A 19,774-nucleotide genomic window follows, 5' to 3' on the forward strand; every position below is an offset into this window, starting at 1 on the left:
CACACAACAGATACAATTTTAGAGTCAGCTAGGAGAAAGAACCAAAATAATAATAACAACAATAACTGTAACTTTAGTTCTTTCATTGAATTCTTCCTGCGCCTCCCTCTTTGCCTCTCTTGGCCGGGTGGAAGGGGGAGGGAAAGTAAATGCAATAAAGCACCACTCCTACCTTGCCCGCTACTGACAAGCAACCCGAGCAGGTAGAAGGAGAGGAGGAGGCTCATGTTCAGGACGTGACACCGGTGGACAGTTTCAAAGTTATTAAGTCCAGCCCTGGAGAGAGAACCTTTCGCTGCCCCGGCCGCCTCTGCGAGAGCCGCCGCCGCCGCTCCCGCGGTGCCCCAGCCGCCCGCAGCCCGCGCGCTCCTCCTCGCAAAGTGACTGCAAGCTCCGCTCTTGCCGCACTATATCCAGGCAGCAGCGGCGGCAGCGGCGGCAGAAGCAGCAGCAGCGGCCGCCGCGGCGGCAGCAGCAGAGCCGGGCGGGGAGGGCGGCGGGGGCGGGGGCGCGGCGAGGGGAGGTGCGGCCGAAGCGTATCCCTCCGCGCCGCACGGCGGCCGCTCTCCCGCGAGGCTGACGGCCCCGGGATTCGTCCGCAGTCGAGCTGGAAGCCACAGGTTCGGTCCCCGGTGCCTCCAACTAGAGGGGCAGCTGCGATCGCGAAGGCGCCACTCGCCCGTCGGCCATTCGCACATTCATGGACGCCCTGAGCCGAGAAGGGCTTGAGGATGGGGTCCGCCTGGAGCTCCTTCACAGCTGCCAGCCGCCTCGGGGCAACTGAGCTGATGCTGAGCTGAAGTGAGCTGAGCTGATGCTGATGCAGATGCTGATGCTGATGCTGATACTGATACTGCAGGCGGACGCCCCGAGCGCGCGCCGGCTCAACGCGAATGGGGGATCTGGAGGCGGGCGGTGTGCCCCGCGACTCTTACTCCTTTTGGGCGTGGGAGGAGGGAGATTCTTGTCTCTCCGTGGACCTCCCTCTCCCTCTCTCGCTCAAACCTGGAGCAGGCTGGCACCTGGCGCGGCTGTCCCCCTTCCCACGCTCCCCACCCCGCCGCGACAGAGGGGAAGCAATTGTACCCTAAAGTCTACACTGTCTATCTCCTCAGGCGCTAAAGAGGGGGCGGAAAAATAATGTACAGTGTTTCCTCTACATCTCGACCCATTACTGTTGGGAACGGCACCTTAAGGGAGCGACACTGGGGAGGAGGCGAGCCGCGGGAGGAGCTGCGTTCAACTCAGCCTCCGCCTCAACTGTGTCCTTAGAGGCCTTAAGTCTCTCCTGGCCTCACTCCGCGGGCTCTGCCCTCGGTTCCAGGGAGCTGCACTGGCCAGATCCCCGCCAGGGGTGCACCGAGGGAGGACTGCAAATGTGCAAAGATGAGTTGGGGCGGGGGGCGGGGGTGGGTGGAACCTTCCCCAGATCAGTGCCCTACCCCCAACACCAACGTACCCGCGCGTGTGTGAAAGTGTAAATTGAAGTGACGGAGCCGTGGCAAGCGCCCAGAACTAACTCTCTGCTCCTTAAGATTGGGGCTTATCGTTATTTCTCCTAGAAGGGTAGGAAAAAGGTTATGAGATTAACGTCAGTCACCTCTCCTGCAAGAGCGGTAAGAGGCAGAATCCCCGGCCCGGGGGAGCCCATGTCAATCTGGCCCGGGGTTACCGCGACCTGCAAAAGCCGACAATGGGTTCTTTCATCTGCTCTTTCCCTCTGGCTCCTTAGAGAACTCAACTGCCCCGCCCCAGACTCCACAAGGACTCTAGCTCCTTCCTTATCAGTGAGGACGTAGAAATAGCGGGGGTGGGGAGGATATAGAAATGTTGTAGAGCTCAGAATCCAGCCCCAGCCTGAGGATTTCATGCTGAAATGGACGTTGCATTGACTTCAGGGAGGGCAGGGGGCAAGAGTAGACACAGGCTAACATGCATAGGGGAGATACTGTCTGCGATTTGTCCTCCCCAGGCAGAGCGCTTTATACAGATGATTCACTCACTTGGCATCCTGGGATGGGGTTATCAGGAAGAGAGGAGGGGAAAGGCGCCCTCAACTCCCACCATGGCTGAACTCCCTTAAGCAATGGCCCTCTCAGCACCTCACAGCTGGAGAACCTCTTCTTTCCTCTGATCTCATAGCAGACAATATATTTAGAAAGTTATTTTGCCAAGGTACCCTTCTCACACCCTTTACTGGTTCTGGAATGTGCTAACCACACTGAAGTAAGCTCATGGTCAGTTCTTTGCAGGAAAAGGTGGAAGTAACCCATTTATAGATGTGAAAGACCAGTGACTCATTTATTTACTCCAATTCTTTATTTCTCTTGGGCACTGATAAATGCTACCCAGTAGGCCTTCTGCGTCCACAGTTCTGCATCCTCAGATTCTACCAACCATGGATGAAAAATAACTTTAAAAAATGAAACAATGATACAATCAAAATAACTAAAAAAATACAGCAACGTGACTATTTACAAAACATTTGCATTGTATAATGTATTACGCCTAATCCAGAGATGATGTAATATGCAGGAGAAGGTTATATGCAAATATTATGCTGTTTTATATAAGGGACTTGAGCACCCAAGGATCTGTGAGAGTACTGGAACCAGTCCCCCTGTGAATACCAAAGAATGACTGCAACACACACACACACACACACACACACAAAATCACAGAAGCGAGTTAAAAGGATACTCCCTATGTCAAATAGCATCTTCACACAAACTGCAATTTTTCAACCTGACACTGGGAGTGGCCAATTGCCTATCATACACACACATACACACACACCGGTTAATCAGGTGGAAATATTGACAACTGAATTCACCTACCGGTGGAAATATTGACAACTGAATTCACCTCTGTGTTATTAGAAGTCAAATTACTTACAGGCTGTGCGTGGCTCATGCCTGTAATCCCAGCACTTTGGGAGGCTGAGGCGGGTGGATCACGAGGTCAGGAGTTCAAGACCAGCCTGGCCAATATGGTGAAACCCTGTCTCTACTAATAATACAAAAATTAGCCGAGGAAGGGTGGTGGCACACACCTGTAGTCCCAGCTAGGCAGGAGACTGAGGCAGAAGAATCACTTGAACCCAGGAGGCGGAGGTTGCAGTGAGCCGAAATTGTGCCACGTCACTCCAGCCTGAGTGACAGAGTGAGTCTTTGTCTAAACAAACAAACAAACAAACAAAAAAGTGAAATTGCTTTTGTCTCGGGCAATGGGTTAAACCATGGCAGAGGAAAATTTGACTGGAATCCTGTAAGGTAATTTAGATATTAAATCTTCTTAGAGTGAGGTTAGGGAGATGATAGTAATAATCTATCAGACACAAATGAAATTTCTGATTAGAAGTTTGCATCGTAAGACTGTGCTGTGTCCAAACTTCTGCGTGTGTGTGTGTGTGAGAGAGAGAGAGAGAGAGAGAGAGAGAGACAGACAGACAGACAGACAGACAGACAGAGAGAGGACGGGAGAGAGAGAGAGCATCTGTGTGTATGGAAAAGATAAATGGACAAACCCTTGGTACTCAGGAATATACAAAGAAAGGTGATACAGCTATTGATCCTGCCCCTCAATTCACTAATAGTCACTTGTTGAAGATATCAGGCATAAGTACACAATTCAATCATATAAATCAGGTTTTTAAAAAATGCCATAAGAAAAGTGAAAATGCCCTGCTATTGTGACATAAGAGGAGGGGATCATTTCTGAATAGAGGATTAAGAAAGGATTCGTGAAGCTTTGAAGAAAGCGGAGAAATTAGATAGGTAGGGACGTGGGCAGGGCAGAGAAAAACTTCAGCAAAGCCTGGGGGCGTGAAACCACACAGCATGTGTGGAGAGCAGAGAGAAGTCTAATTTGAAAAAAGTACAGAGTGTAAAATACAAGGTGGGAGAGAGTTATGCTAACAAACCTGATATTCACAGCCTCTCACAATATAAGTCCTAGCATGCATAGTCAGAAAAAGTTAGGATGGTTCTCTCCATCCCGGAGGCTATAGGCCTGATGGTGAATCGTAGGCCCACATGAGGATTACAGTTTGAATGTGTCTATCAAAAAGCATGTGTTGGAAACTGAAATCCCAGTTCAACAATGTTGGGAGTGTGGCCTAATAGGAGGTATTTAGGTCTAGAGGGCTACACTGTCATGAATTCATTCATGCTGACTATAAAAGGGTCTATGGTTGTGGGTTCCATCTCTCACTCTCTTGAACATACTCTGTCGTTTATGTGATTCCTTCCACTATGTAATGATGCAGCTAAGAAGGCCTTCACCAGGTATAATCCCTCGACCTGGGCTTCCCAGGCTCCAAAACTGTGAGCCGAATACACTTCTATTGTTTATAAATTACCCAGTCTGTAGTGTTCTGTTACAGCAGCACAAAATGAACTAAGACAATTCTAAGGCTTTCAAGGGTTTTCTCCATTTTTAGCCTAAATTTATGTTGCCATAAGGACTCAATAGCAGAGTGTCATATACTCAAAAAAAAAAAAAAAAAAAAACTTGCCTCAACTGCTTCTTAGCCAAAAGTAGAAGTGCCTCTCCAGGGCTCTATCAGATGCACATTTATTTCGCATTGCAGTGACAAAGTAATGTGCAGCCTGACATTGCCTTAGTCAGTTCTTCTTCTTAATAGATTGCCCATGTGAGGACACCATGTAGAAAAATTGCCTCTTCTCACTATTCCCCTCCATCGTTTGAAAGGAGTGCTTTCTGTTATGTAGACATTGAATACTTTTACTGAATGTACCAAATCTATGAACATGAGTAAGCCATGTGCAGTGTAAGATATAAAAGGTATAGAAACGCATCCTCCCTCCTCTAGGTAGCTCATAATTTACATGTAAGACAATTTATCCACTTCTTCACCTATCTGAGGAAATGTGTCAGAGGCATAGTTGGGGCGATAGTTATTTCATTTATAAAAATAAGAGCCGGTTGAACAAAACTCAGGAATCTATGAAAAGCTGAGTAGTAAGAAATACCAACAGGACTGGATGCATGGTTAACCCAAAGCAGATAAATTTGATTTAAAAGAATCAATAAAATGAACATAAAGGAGTAGCAGAGAGACAGAAAATGATAAGGCGCATTGTATGTGGAAATGATCTTCTCAGAGAGATTCTGTTTCTTACTTTTGCAATCTGCTCTTGCAAAAAGCATGCAGATATATAACGTACACATAGAGCCTAGGCATGAATGATGTGCTGTGGATAGTATTTAAACATTATTTTTATTTGTGTATTTCTGACGTTATGTTTGTTTAATCTCTCCGTTGACAGAATTCATGTGTGTTAAGATCATACTATTAAGAAATAGGACATTCCGTGTGATCATTTATATTTTTAAGATGTCACAAGCCATTATAACTATTCATTTACTTGTCTAGAAAATTGCCTGTTTTGACTTTTCTTATTGCCACAAAGGAAGAAAAATATCCAGCGTATTTATAGACAGATAGCCTAAAACCTCTATAAATAGATGGTCTTGCTACTGCCTTCCCCTCTCCATTAATGCCACTTTTTTCTAATAAGCGTGTCTTTGAAAATAATTTTAAACTTCTTGACACAACATTTTAGACCCTTTACCAGGTTATTTGTGAGCATATAACAGCAGCTACTTTAACAATAGGTTTTAGATTTTAACACCTTTCTTTTAAAATGTTTTACTTTCTTAGCTGTTCTATTTGAAATTAAGAAAGGGAAGAGACAGATTTATGGTACTGAGGCACCCTCATTGTCACAGATTCTTACCTTTTAATTTCTTCCAAGATACATGGGGTCATTTTCTTTCATGGCTACTTCATGCTCCCTCTGGGCAAATAACTGCTCACTTCGCTCAGAAATTATGCAATAACTGCCTATAATTTGCCACTTCCCAGAATAATATTTTCTTAACTCTAAGGGGATATTGTATTTTTCTTCACCAAGACATCCCTGGGAAATACAATGATGGACAGAGCAGAAAACTTAACAAACCTAGAACATGTTGACAAAACAGTCATTGATACAATTTCAAGAATATATTCAGGACAAAGTAAGAGAGGAAAAAGGAATCAAGCAATGAATAGCAATGAACCTATTTGATATGACAAGGATCATGATGTGATATTTAGGTTGCCCAATTATTGATCATAGCACTCAAGAACCATATTTTTGTCCATAGGTAATATCGACCAAGGTGATGTCTGCACAAATCCTTCCATGTGAAGGGGAGTTATCACATACCAGGTAACAATAAATCCTTCATCACTGGCAACAGATCCAATACAAGTACAGATTTGATAGGACACAATACTAATCAATTGCATTTTGGCAAGGCAATAAAATTAGGCATTTCATTCAAAAATCTCTTAGTGGGTAGGATCAACTGGTTCTTTCCTTAATGGAGATGTGCTTCCATTAATTTTCAACTTAGATAAGCAGTTCTATTAGTAAAAGGCAAGTTAGTGGTAGAAATAGGATTCTTTCCTATATAACCACAAACCATTAATATTCTACCTAATAATCCACCAAGGCACATTATTTAGATACACTTTTTTTTTTAATTTTAATGCTTGGGGAAAATTCTTATACTTGATATCTACATGAAATAATCTTAACTCATTTTTAAGAAAATAATATATTCCCCCTACCAACATTCTTTATGATTGGTCCTCATATTTAAATAATTATGTACCTAACACCTGCTACTGGATTTCACAGCCTTTCTAAAATTAAGAAATTCAACACCTATGAAAGAAATTGACTTCAAAAGAAATAGTTGAGCTATGTAAAATCATATAATAAAAAATAAAATCAAATAGCTGTGCCTGTTTATTTATAAATTAATGTTTACTCTTCTCAAATTCTGGAATGCTAGTTATAAAAAAAATTAGGAATGTCCATGCCCTATCAACCAGACAGTGGCTATCTCTTGAACACTTTGGCATATTTTCTTCTAGTCTTTCATATAAACATGTATTTTCTTTACATAATAAGGAAATACTATTTGGCTTTTGTTTGGTAAAGGGAATACATTTTACATATTTATTTATTTATTTATTTATTTATTTATTTATTTTGAGGCAGAGTTTTACTCTTGTTGCCCAGGTTGGAGTGCAATGGCTCGTGATCTCAGCTCATTGCAACTTCTGCCTCCCGAGTTCAAGTGATTCTCCTGCCTTAGCTTCCTGAGTAACTAGGATTACAGGCATGAGCCACCACGCCCAACTAACTTTGTATTTTTTAGTAGAGATGGGGTTTTTCCATGTTGGTCAGGCTGGTCTTGAACTCCTGACCTCAGGTGATCTGCCCACCTCCCAAAATGCTGGGATTACAGGCATGAGCCACCACGCCTTGCCTATTAATTTTTACAAACATAAATTTAATGAATTAATTTGCTGACATGGACTGAATCTAATATTCTTAACAATTTTCCTAGACTAAGACATTAAGCGTTTATCTGTAATTTTAATTATGATGATGAATAAAACCACAGTGTGAATATCTCTATCCACAGAGCTTTGAGGATATTATAGATTACATTCTTAGACTACTAGAAAATAAATAGTTTTGCAAAAACGTATGACCATATGTAGGTAATGAATTCACATTGCCTAAATTGATTTCCAAACTATATAATTTACCCTGTCATCTGGAAGATGTGAAAACACTTCATTTCTAGCAACATTGACTATTTACTATATTTTATTTTATATTTTGTTAGTTAATCCAGAGAGTTTCCATTCTGTAATATCTACCTTTAATCATCTTCAATTGTGAGGTTGTAGATAAATTTTCATATTCATATTTGTCAAATTTAAGGTGTACTGAAGGACATCTCCACCTTAATATGTTATATTTGAAAACCTTCTTCTTCTTCTCTAGAATCCAGGAATTCCCACTGTACTTTTTAGGAGAAGATGTTTCAAAACTCTATAATTTAGGGTGACCAAAAGTTCTCAATTCTTCTAGTTCACCAGCGTCAACTTTCCGTAGTACATCCACACAGATAAAGCCTAAGTATCCCCATCCATTTGCTACTAGGGATCTCCGAGGATACCTGAGGAATGTTGGCACGTTTCACACACAAGATCAGGAAGCTGTTTCTCATTCCAGCCCCATCTTTGCTCTACTCTCTGGCCATATTTAATAGGCTTCTCCAGGCTGTCCCTTATTTTTGGCCATATTATAATAGGCTTCCCCAGGCTGTACCTTCCTTCTGTATCACTTCACTTGAAGCCTGTGCACATCTGCCTGCCTTCCTGTCCTGAGGACAGGGCTCAAGCAAAGACGCTTTTATTTATTTATTTATTTATTTATTTACTTATTTACTTACATTATTTTTATTTTATTTATTTTATTTTATTTTATTTTTTTGAGACGGAGTCTCGCTCTGTCGCCCAGGCCGGAGTGCAGTGGCGTGATCTCGGCTCACTGCAAGCTCCGCCTCCCGGGTTCCTGCCATTCTCCTGCCTCAGCCTCTCGAGTAGCTGGGACTACAGGCGCCGCCACCACGCCCGGCTAATTTTTGTATTTTTAGTAGAGACGGGATTCCGTGTTAGCCAGGATGGTCTCGATCTCCTGACCTCGTATTACGCCCACCTCGGCCTCCCAAAGTGCTGGGATTAGAGGCGGGAGCCACCGCGCCGGGTCACAAAGATGTTTATTACAACTTACGGAAAGATTGAGAATAACAGAGACACAATAAGTTATTAGAGGGAAACCCAGTATTGAGTAATGAATACCTACCAGTTGTCTTGGAGACTAATGGCTACTTTGATTCCCTATACAGAGTCCCTTCATGGATTCCTTTCTTGGTCCCATGAAATTTTTAGGCACCAATTACATCCCAAAGAAGAGTTTCTCTAACCCAGAGCTTCAAGATTGGGTTTCGTGCCCCTTGAAATGTGACAATATTTAGAGACTTTTTATATTGCCATGACTGGGAGGAAGTTGCTCCTAGCATCCAGTGGGAAGAGGCCGGAGATGTTGCTAAACATCTCATGCACACAGGAGCCCTCCACAACAGTTTATTATCCAGTCCAAAATGTCAGATTCAAGAACTCTACTCTGAACTCTCTAAACTGGCCTTTCTTAGGCTGCGTGTAAGAACAGCTCCCTGAATCACTACAAAATGAACAATTTGCTTACTTCTCCAAAACCAAAGCCTGTCTCACCCCATATTCTTCTCAGAAATATATATATATTTAAATATGTATTTCTTATATATAAGAAATATATATATTCATAATATATGTACATATAGTTTTTATATATATTCTTATATATACTAAGACATTAAGCATTTATCTGTAATTTTAATTATGATGAATAAACCACAGTGTGAATATCTCTATCCACAGCGCTTTGAAGATATAGATTACATTCTTAGACTACTAGAAAATAGTTTTGCAAAAATGTATGACCATATATATATTTATGTGTGTATGTGTGTGTGTGTGTGTGTGTGTATATATATTTCTGACGGAGTCTTGCTCTGTCATCCAGTCTGGAGGGCAGTGGCACGATCTTGGCTCACTGCAACCTCCACCTCCCGGGTTCAAGCAATTTTCCTCCTCAGCCTTCCAAGTATTTGGGACTATAGGTGCATGCCACCGCACCTAGCTAATTTTTGAATTTTTAGTAGAGACGGGTTTTACCATATTGGCCAGGCTGGGGTATTGAACTCTGGACCTCAAGTGATCCACCTCCCTCGTCCTCCCAAAGTGCTAGGATTACAGGCATAAGCCACTGTGCCCAGCCTTCTCAGAAACATTTTGAATAGCATAATCTCTTTTAAGAGCAAAAGTTGATCCCATACAGGTTATGATAAGACCTCTTGTGACCTAAATAAAGACAATAATAATGTGGAAATTTAATTTTGGATCGTTTCTTTTCTCAAATTATATCATCTGGGGGCACCCAAAGGGAAAAATGCCAGGGTTAGAGTACCTCTATTTGTGGGCCTTTACCTATATCATTTATATGAAATGTCTTAGTTAGGTATAAACCTAAAGAACTTATGAGAAGACTAGTCTGCTCAGTTCTACTTACCGGATAGTGCCTCTCAATCTTATAAACAAATATTTGTCAATAGCATGGTTTTGAAACAGTGATAGGAAAGTCCTGAGAATGAACTGTAGTTTAAAAACTACTAACATCTTACCTTATTTCTAAAAATAAAGACAAACATATCTTCCAGAAAGGCTTATCTTTCTAATTATATACTCACTTGGTATGTCCTCACTCAGTGGAAGGGACAGGACTACTGGCTGGGGCCTCTTTATGAGAGCAATGATCCCATTCATTAGGGATCTGCCCTCATGATATCATCATCTCCTAAAGGCCCCACCTCCGAATATTATCACTTTGGTCATAGAGTTTTAATACACAACTTTTGGTGGGACACAAATATTCCAACCATAGCACTGGGTAAACCAGAAATAAAGCATCTATGGGAAACTGCAATCTCTCTATGGAATTTCTCCAGACTCACTTAAAACCTCATTTCTCTCCCTTCCTTTCCTTCCTTCCTTCCTTCCTTCCTTCCTTCCTTCCTTCCTTCCTTCCTTCCTCCCTCCCTTCCTTCCTTCTTCCTTCCTTTTTTCCTTCTCCCTCCCTCCCTCCCTCCCTCTCTCTCTCTCTCTTTGTTTCTTCTCCTTTTTTTTTTTTTTTAAGATGGAATTTCACTCTTGTTGCCCAGACTGGAGTGCAGTGGCATGATCTCGGCTCACTGCAACCTCCGCCTCCCAGGTTCAAGCAATTCTTCTGTCTCAGCCTCCTGAGTAGCTGGGGATTACAGGCACCTGCCACCACACCTGGCTAATTTTTGTAGCGCAGAAACAGGGTTTCACCATGTTGACCAGGTTGGTCTTGAACTCCTGACCTCAGGTGACCTGCCCGCCTCGGCCTCCCAAAGTGCTGGGATTACAGGCATGAGCCAAACTTCATTGTCTTTCTTGGTTTCTCTACTTCATTAATGGCTTTGTATCTTGGTTACTCATCTCCTTTCAGGATGTCATATTTACAGGTCAGTTTTATACTCTCTTTCCCATCTTTGATTTTGACCTTATTCCTTTCTTACTACTTCAAGTCATGTATTCTGATATTTGACAAGGACTCATACCTACCACCATGCCTCTCTGGATTTCATGCTAGTTTAGGGCTGATTCCCTTCATTGTTCTCATAGCTATTTCTATTGTACCACTAATGAATTGCCTTCAACAAGCATCCCAGGAGTGTGAACATAGCAGTGCTCCTAACTTATGTTACAGAACTTGTAATGAAGGGTTATGGTCATTCTGAAATTAATCAAAGAGTTATGTGATTTATCACAGAGTTCTTTGTGTTATTTGATTTATCATATAGTTATTTGATTTATCAGAGCTAAAGCAACATTGTTTTAAAACACTTGAGGATCTGTTTTTTAACTTATCTTGAAATAGAGCAGTTGTATTTGAAAATCTTATGGTACTGAGAAAACGGTGTTAATACTGTTTGCAGAGCAGAGATGGAAAATATTGTAGGGAGAAACTAGGAATATGGCAACTTCAGTGAAGCCTGCTACTCAAATATACTTTTTACTGCTGCCTTTATTAAAAGAATAATTATACCTAATGCACCTTGAAATTAGCAAATGGCAATATTAAAGAGTGGTCATAAAATGTAACTTCAAAATTCATTGTTCATACAAGAAAGAAAAATCAATGCTCAGAAAATTTGACCTTTAAGTACATCTTCTTCAAATTATAGGTGATGTCTTTAACAAAAAGTATCACAGTAACTCCTAAGTATGGTAAAATTAGACTTATTCAATATTACACAAGCCAAAATATTGTCCAATCCAATGTTTCCATCTTTACTCCATTTACCTGAATACATTATGTAGATTTGTAAGACTTTTTTTTTACTTTAAAATGAAAAGTCATAATATTTTTTATAATTACCTTATACACAAGTTTTCTTTCACTAAGAATCAAAGAAAAGTAGGAAACTTAAAATTTTGTTCTCTGTACCATCATCATTGGTACTCTATTGCCACTTAGTCATACGTACAGTATGAGAGATTTTAAATATAACATTTAACTCTAAAGCTACAAAGGAAAAAAATTAACCCAGAGAAAAATTAAATGACCTGCTAAATTTCATAGAGCTTCAGTAGGAAAACTATAACTTGTATTCAGGGTAATGATTTTTCTGCTACAGAATGCTTAAAAAAGAAAAAATGTTAGATTAATTTCCCAATCACTGCATAACATAATTCTATAATTTATGTCCTAAATGAAGTGTGAGAATATTGCCTGTTAAGACATTTTTTTTAAGTTAAATTCTATGCTAATAATTTAGAAGAACAGTTTTATTTATTGGTAACCCTGATGCCATTATTATATATTAATAGATTCTTATCTTCTTAATTCAGCTTTCATCTCTAATTACTAGAGTGACTATAGCTACAAATGCCAAAATCTTATTTAAAAGTGTAAAACTGAGCCAAATCATCACAGGCTTTGACAATTTATTGGCTAAAAATCCCAAAGAACTAGTTGAACTTTTTCTAAAGGTGCCTGGTCAACAAATAGATGCGCAATAAATAATAGGTAATTGGCTGTAACCAATTCTTTAAGCATAATGCAAAAAGAGAAAAGAGATATGTTTTCTGCCATTAGGTAGTTCAGAAAGCAAGGTACTATCACTTCTATTAAATAGACCCTGTTTTGGTTTTGTTTGTAACATGTAAAATCACTTTATTGATTGTGGGTGCTTAATAGATAACAACTGAAAGTAAAATTTAAATTTGAATTGCCTGTAATTAAAGTGACTAAACTCTTATTATGATGGCTCTAATACAAATGAGAAAAAAGGACATATGTAAAAGATAATTACAGAAGGAATGCCTCTATTAAATATATTAATGTTTTATAGTATAATATAATCTATGTGCCATATCTAAATCTAAATAACTTACTGACATCCACATTCAGTAACAATTTTGTAAATTTGAATAGGTGACATGTGTTGAGTACTAATTTAAGCTTTTTAAACACATCATCCAATTTATTTTTCCCAACATTAGGAGTAACATTGTTACTCTCATGTAGTGGAGGAGATTTGATAAGATCACAGAGCCACTGTGTGTCAGAGATGTAATTTGGACCCAGGCATCCCTGAGTGCAAGGGCCTTTATTTCAATCAGTTTAAAACATCTCTTTTAATTATAATTCAATCATAAGCTACTTCCTGAATGTTCTTAGGAAAACAAAGATGTTTTTAAAAAGGAAAATGTAGAAAAAAATTAAAAATTTTCCCACAGATTACAATTTTGATGTATGTTATGGTTTGGCTGTGCCCCTACCAAAAATCTCATCTTAAATTGTAATAATCCATATATGTCAAGGGTGGGACCAGGTGTAGATAATTAAATCACAGGGGCAGTTTCCATATACTGTTCTGGAGACAGTGAGTGAGTTCTCACGAGATCTGATGGTTTTCTAAGGGGCGTCCTCCTTCGCACTGCTCTCATTCTGTCTCCTATCACCACATGAGGAAAGACATGTTTGCTTCCCCTTCCACCATAATTGTAATTTTCCTGAGGCCTCAACAGCCATGCAAAACTGTGAGTCAATTAAACCTCTTTTCTTTACACATTTCCCAGTCTCAGGTATGTCTTTGTTAGCAGCGTGAGACCAGACTAATACAGTATACTTAGAGGCCAAAATGAGAAAAACCATCAACAAAAATTCTAGGTTGATAGCTTAAAATTTTAAAAGTTCACAATATTAGTTTGCTTATCTCTGACAGTCATAACGTTTAGAGACATTAATTATGACTTACATACACACATACACACACATACACACACACACATGCACATACACAAAGGGAGACAGCATGCTTATAAGTTCCCTGATAAAGGTAAATACACCCCTTACATATTTTGTTATATTCTCATTGCAACATTTATAGCTTTGTGCACAAAATGGAATATGTGTACATATTGTGTTAAGTGACATAAGTAATCATTTTAGAAAAAATTATTTTTGGATGTAAACAATTAAGAAGAATGTCAACAACTTACAAATAAATAATAATAACCAGTATACTGTTAAATAAGTATTAATGATAGTGTATCTTTATTATGCATTTATTCAGCATATATTTAATTTCTCCTAAGTCATAGCATTTATAATTTCTAAAAGTGTATGACATAATACATTGAACACATTTAAAAAATAATTGGCTCTCTCCTTACCAACAGTGATGCTTTTATGAACAACCTAAAGGAGAATAAATAGTTGGAGGAAATCTTTAACATATTCTGGTGGAAACAGTATAAAAGAAGCACTTAATTGAATTTTTTTTTTTTTTTTTTGATCTGGGTATTTGTAGGAAATTCTCTTCCTGCAACATTTTGAGTCATTTTCTGAAGTGCTCATGAGCCAAACTGCTGACCTTCACCCAGTGAAGTAATTATCCAAACAGAACACTTCCCTGTGATTATTGCAAACACGATTAAAGAGACACTAGCATAAATTACATTTACAGCATCCAACTATATTATTTATTGTATGCAAATTCTAAAAAAAGTTTGAAAATGTCCCCCAAATATATTATTGGTACTTTGTTCGAATAGTCTTTAAAAGTAATTATAAATAAATTTTGTGTGATAATAAACCAAGGGAATAAACTGATAATAAGCTATGTTGCTACATACCATTACCTTACAAACTTCATTCATGATGAGAAATGATCACTGTGTTTGTGAAGGCTGTCAGTGTTTGTGTTGATTGAAAGTACCTGTGTAATTAAGATGGATATTTTGCCCACTGTGTAGGATATGTGACTAACTTTGTGTTCTGACAGCACCTGGTACACAGTTGGAATTTCAGTAAGTGTTGAATAATAATCCACATAAATGAATTTAGTAATAGTAAAATATGCAGTTCTGCATTGAAACTACTTATTATTTCTAGGAATTATTGAAAATATACTAGCTTAACACAAAACGTGCTGTACTTGGGTCATTCTGTCCCACAGGAAAATTCTATATATCTCTTGAGTGCATTTTCTGTTTCTAAAAGATAAGAATAAAGTGGTGAATTCTGAAATGAATGAAGTGCAGATCAAAGAGCAAAGAACATGGACTACATGCCATACTGTTTCAGAATGTTCTCTGAGAAAGTTGGCATGGATGTTCACAAAGCAGATGCAGCCCTCTAGGCAATCCATGTGTTATATACTGCCCTTTTAAACGATGTAACCAATGAAAGTACCTAAAGAGCATGCCCTAGGATCATAGAATTCCACAGATGCAAGAATTTTCAGAACACATCCAAGAACAGAGGCTTCAAACTGAAGCACAGAAATACTAAGTGACATGCCTAAAGTCATGTGTAGATTGACAGGCGACTTTTTCACTATGCTACCTTGTCCCAAATCAAAAATAATAAAACATTTTTCTGCCACAGGTATAAACAGAAAGCTCTGTGCCATCAAGATGGCTGACTAGAGACACCCAGCACTCTCCTCCTTCACAAAGAAGGACCCAAATAACCACAGGTAAAATTGAGAATGTAAAGGAGAACAACAAAACTCAGCAAAGAAGTGGCACAGACCCTGTGAGGTACAGAAGCTCACAATGGCAGCAGAAAGAGGAAGGTGAAGCAGCCAGCTAAGATAGGCTCAGAGCCAAGAGCAACACCTCACTGAGAGGAAAAGTTGAGTTGGAGATCCCTAGCATCTACATTTCTACCACAAATGCCTGCAATCCTGGCTACAGATAATCCTCTCAGCCCTCACAGACTCTCAGTCTAGTATACAGAGCTGACTGGAGTGCACATGACCATATTGTCTTATAAAGGAAAGTCCATATAGGTCTTCCCCACCCCCAAGACCCAGACTGCTGCAGCATAGCACCATTTTGAGAGTAGAGCCACCAGACATTACACTCTGCCTTGGCTCAGTAGCCCCTCATCTCCATATTGAGCCCTTTGGCTCAATAGCCCCTGCATCTCCACATTCCTGAGGCCCCCTACTGCACTGCTATACCAGCTAGACCTATTGATGCAGCTGAGTCCCTGGCATTCCAGTTGATGCATGGCCCTACACACCAGGCAACAAGTGGTCTAGTGCATTAAAGAGGCTGCCCCCAGGGCATAGGGAGCCAAAGCACATGTTCCCAAGAATCAGAGCCACCTGATTGAAGCCGTTGCCACTGACATTGGCCCCACCCTCTCAAGCAACAGAAATGTCAAATGCCTCCCAGGGGCTCAAGGATCCACCCACCCAGCATCTCTATCACCAATAAAACTGCCTTACCATTCCACAAACAACTACAACCTAAGCCACTAAAAAACTTAAAGACACTGCTGACATTGATTACAATTGAAGAAATAATATAAATACTACAGTACCGTGCCCACCCAAAACAAAGTTAGGCACCTTACCAAACTAATGTTATAGATATATCTACAGAAAAGGTCTTCTTCTATGAAGGTGACTCCATAACATTAAAGTAAGCAGTGATTACACCAGATGCACATATATCAGCAAAGAGACACAATATACATGAAAAATCAAAGAAACATGACTTCTCCAATGGAACACAATAACTCTCCTATAAGAGACCCCAAAGAGAGGAACAGATATAAAATGCCTGAAAAGAAATTCAAAATGATGATCTTAAGGATATGCAATACAATAAAGAAAACACACACAGACAATACAAAGAAATTAGGAAAATGATCATGACATGAGTTAGAACTTTGATGAAGATATATATATATAATATATATAATATAAAGGGACCAACAGAAATATTGGAACTAAAGAATTTAATGAATAAAATAAAAAAATACAAGTGTAGTTTCAACAACAGAGTAGAACAAGCAGAAAAGATTTTGGGAACTTGAAGACAGGTGTTTTGAAATAATCTAGTCAGGCAAGAAAGAAAGAAGGAAAGAAAGAGAGAAAGAAAGAGAGAGAGAGAGGGAGGGAGGGAGGAGAGAGAGAGAAAGAGAGAAAAGGAGAAAAAGAATGCAGAAACTGTATATGACATGTGAGACACCATTAAGGGGGCATTTTGGGAATCTCAGAAAGTGAAGAGACTGGATTGAAAAAGTCATAGTCAACTTATTTAATGAAATAATAGCTAAAAATCTTCCCAAGTCTTGGGGAAAAAAAGCAGATGTTCAGGTAAAGAAACCTTAAAAATTCATCAAATATTTTCCACCTAAAAAGATCTTTTAAAGGCACTTCAGGCTAGGCGCAGTGACTTACACCTGTAATATGAGCATTTTGGAAGGCCAAGGCAGGTGGATCACCTGAACTCAGGGGTTCCAGACCAACCTGGGCAACATGGTGAAACCCTGTCTCCCATCTCTACTAAACACACACACACACATACACACATTAGCTAGGCATGGTGGCACATGTCTGTAATCCCAGCTACTTGGGAGGCTGAAGCATGAGAATAGCGTGAACCCGGAAGACAGAGGATGCAGTAAGCTGAGAGTGTGCCAGAGCACTCCAGCCTGGATGACAGAGTGAGACTCTGTCTCAGTAAAAACAAACAAACAAAAAAACAAATAAACAAACAAAAAAGGCCCATCATACTTAAGCTTTGAAAAGTAAAAGAGAGAATTTTAAAAACAGCAAGAGAATAACATCAAGTCAAACGTTAAGGGAATCCCTATGAGACTAATAGCATACTTCTCAGCAGAAACCTCATCATCCAGGAGAAAATAGGATGATATATTCAAAGTTCAAAAAAAATTGCCAGTGAAGAATTCTATATCTCACAAAACTATCCTTCAGAAATGAAAGAGGAAAAATTCTTTCCCAGATAAGCAAAAACTAGGAAAATTTATCACCACTAGAACAGCCCTATATGAAATTCTTAAGGGTTGCTCATCATCACTGGCCATCAGAAAAATGCAAATCAAAACCACAATGAGATACCATCTCACACCAGTTAGAATGGCAATCATTAAGATGTCAGGAAACAACAGGTGCTGGAGAGGATGTGGAGAAATAGGAACACTTTTACACTGTTGGTGGGACTGTAAACTAGTTCAACCACTGTGGAAAACAGCATGGCGATTCCTCAAGGATCTAGAACTAGAAATACCATATGACCCAGCCATCCCATTACTGGGTGTATACCCAAAGGATTATAAATCATGCTGCTATAAAGACACATGTGTGCGTATGTTTATTGCTGTACTATTCACAATGGCAAAGACTTGGAATCAACCCAAATGTCCATCAGTGACAGACTGGATTAAAATGTGGCACATATGCACCATGGAATAGTATGCAGCCATAAAAAAGGATGAATTCGTGTCCTTTTTAGGGACATGGATGCAGCTGGAAACCATCATTCTCAGCAAACTATCGCAAGAACAGAAAACCAAACACTGCATGTTCTCACTCAGATGGAAACTGAACAATGAGATCACTTGGACACGGGAAGGGGAACATCACACAGCAGGGCCTATTGTGGGGGGGGAAGAGGGAGGGATGGCCTTGAGAGTTATACCTGATGTAAATGACGAGTTGATGGGTGCTGACGAGTTGATGGGTGCAGCACACCAACCTGGCACGTGTATACATATGTAACAAACCTGCACATTGTGCACATGTACCCTAGAACTTAGAGTATAACAAATAAATTTAAAAAAAAAAAAGAAAGAAATTCTTAAGGGAATCTTACATCTGGAAGTGAAAGAATGATGTCTACCATGTTGAAAACACACAAATTATAAAACACATTTGCAGAGCAGATGCACAAATGAGAGAGGAAGGAATCAAATGTTATCACTAAAGAAAGCCACCAGACCATAAAGGTAAACAATAAGAGAAGAGAAGAAGAAAAGAACAAAAGATATATAAAACGATTAACAAAATGACAGGAGTGAGCTCTTGTCTATCGATAACAATATTGAATATAATCAGTATCAGTTCTTCAATTAAAATACATGGATTTGCTGAATAAATTTAAAAAAGACCCAACTGTATGCTGCCTACAAGAAAAATCTGTAAAGACACACATAGACTAAAAGTAAAGGGATAGAGAAAGATAATCCATGCAAACAAAAACCAAAAATGTGTAGAAGTCAAAAAACATAAATGGACACAATAAAGTTTATTATATAATAATATGGAAATCCATCCAGCTGGAGGATATAACAATGGTAATATACATGCATCCAATACTGGAGCACCCAGATTATATAAAGCAAATATTATTAGAGCTAAAGATAGAAAACCACATAATTAACAGTTGGGAACTTCAATACTCCACTTTCAGCATTGGACAGATCATTTAGATAGAAAATCCACAAAGAAACATCAGTTAAACCACACTGTGGACCACATGGACCTAACAGACATTCACAGAACACTTCATCCAACAGCTACACAATATATTTATTTCTCATCACATGAAATATTCTCTAGATAGACCAGATGTTAGGCTACAAAACAAGTCTCAAAAAAAAATTTTAATGATTGAAATCATATCAAGTATATTATCTGACCACAGTGAAATAAAACTAGAAATCAATAAACAGAGGAACTTTGTGAACTGTACAAATACATGGAAATTAAACAACATGCTCTGAACAATCAATGGGGTCTATACAGAATTTAGGAATAAAATTTTAAAATCTCTTAAAAACAAATGCAAACAGCAAGATGACATACAAAACCCTATGGGATTCAGCAGAAGCAATTCATAATAATAAATACATCAAAAAAGTAGAAAGATTTCAAATAAACAACC

General features: G+C 39.4%; 1 protein-coding gene across 2 annotated transcripts in view; it reads right to left on the minus strand.

Moving 5' to 3' along the window:
• NCAM2 (neural cell adhesion molecule 2) overlaps positions 1 to 484 on the minus strand; it is a 561,362-nt gene extending 560,878 nt beyond the window's left edge. For both annotated transcript variants that reach the window (XM_007966565.3, XM_037982819.2), the window contains exon 1: positions 173 to 484. In XM_007966565.3, coding sequence (XP_007964756.1) covers positions 173 to 227 — 55 coding nt within the window. In that variant the 5' untranslated portion in view covers positions 228 to 484. The remainder of the gene's footprint in view (positions 1 to 172) is intronic.
• Positions 485 to 19,774: the final 19,290 nt, after the last annotated feature.

The sequence above is a fragment of the Chlorocebus sabaeus genome, chromosome 2 (assembly GCF_047675955.1).
Source record: "Chlorocebus sabaeus isolate Y175 chromosome 2, mChlSab1.0.hap1, whole genome shotgun sequence".
NCBI classification, from domain to species: domain Eukaryota; kingdom Metazoa; phylum Chordata; class Mammalia; order Primates; family Cercopithecidae; genus Chlorocebus; species Chlorocebus sabaeus.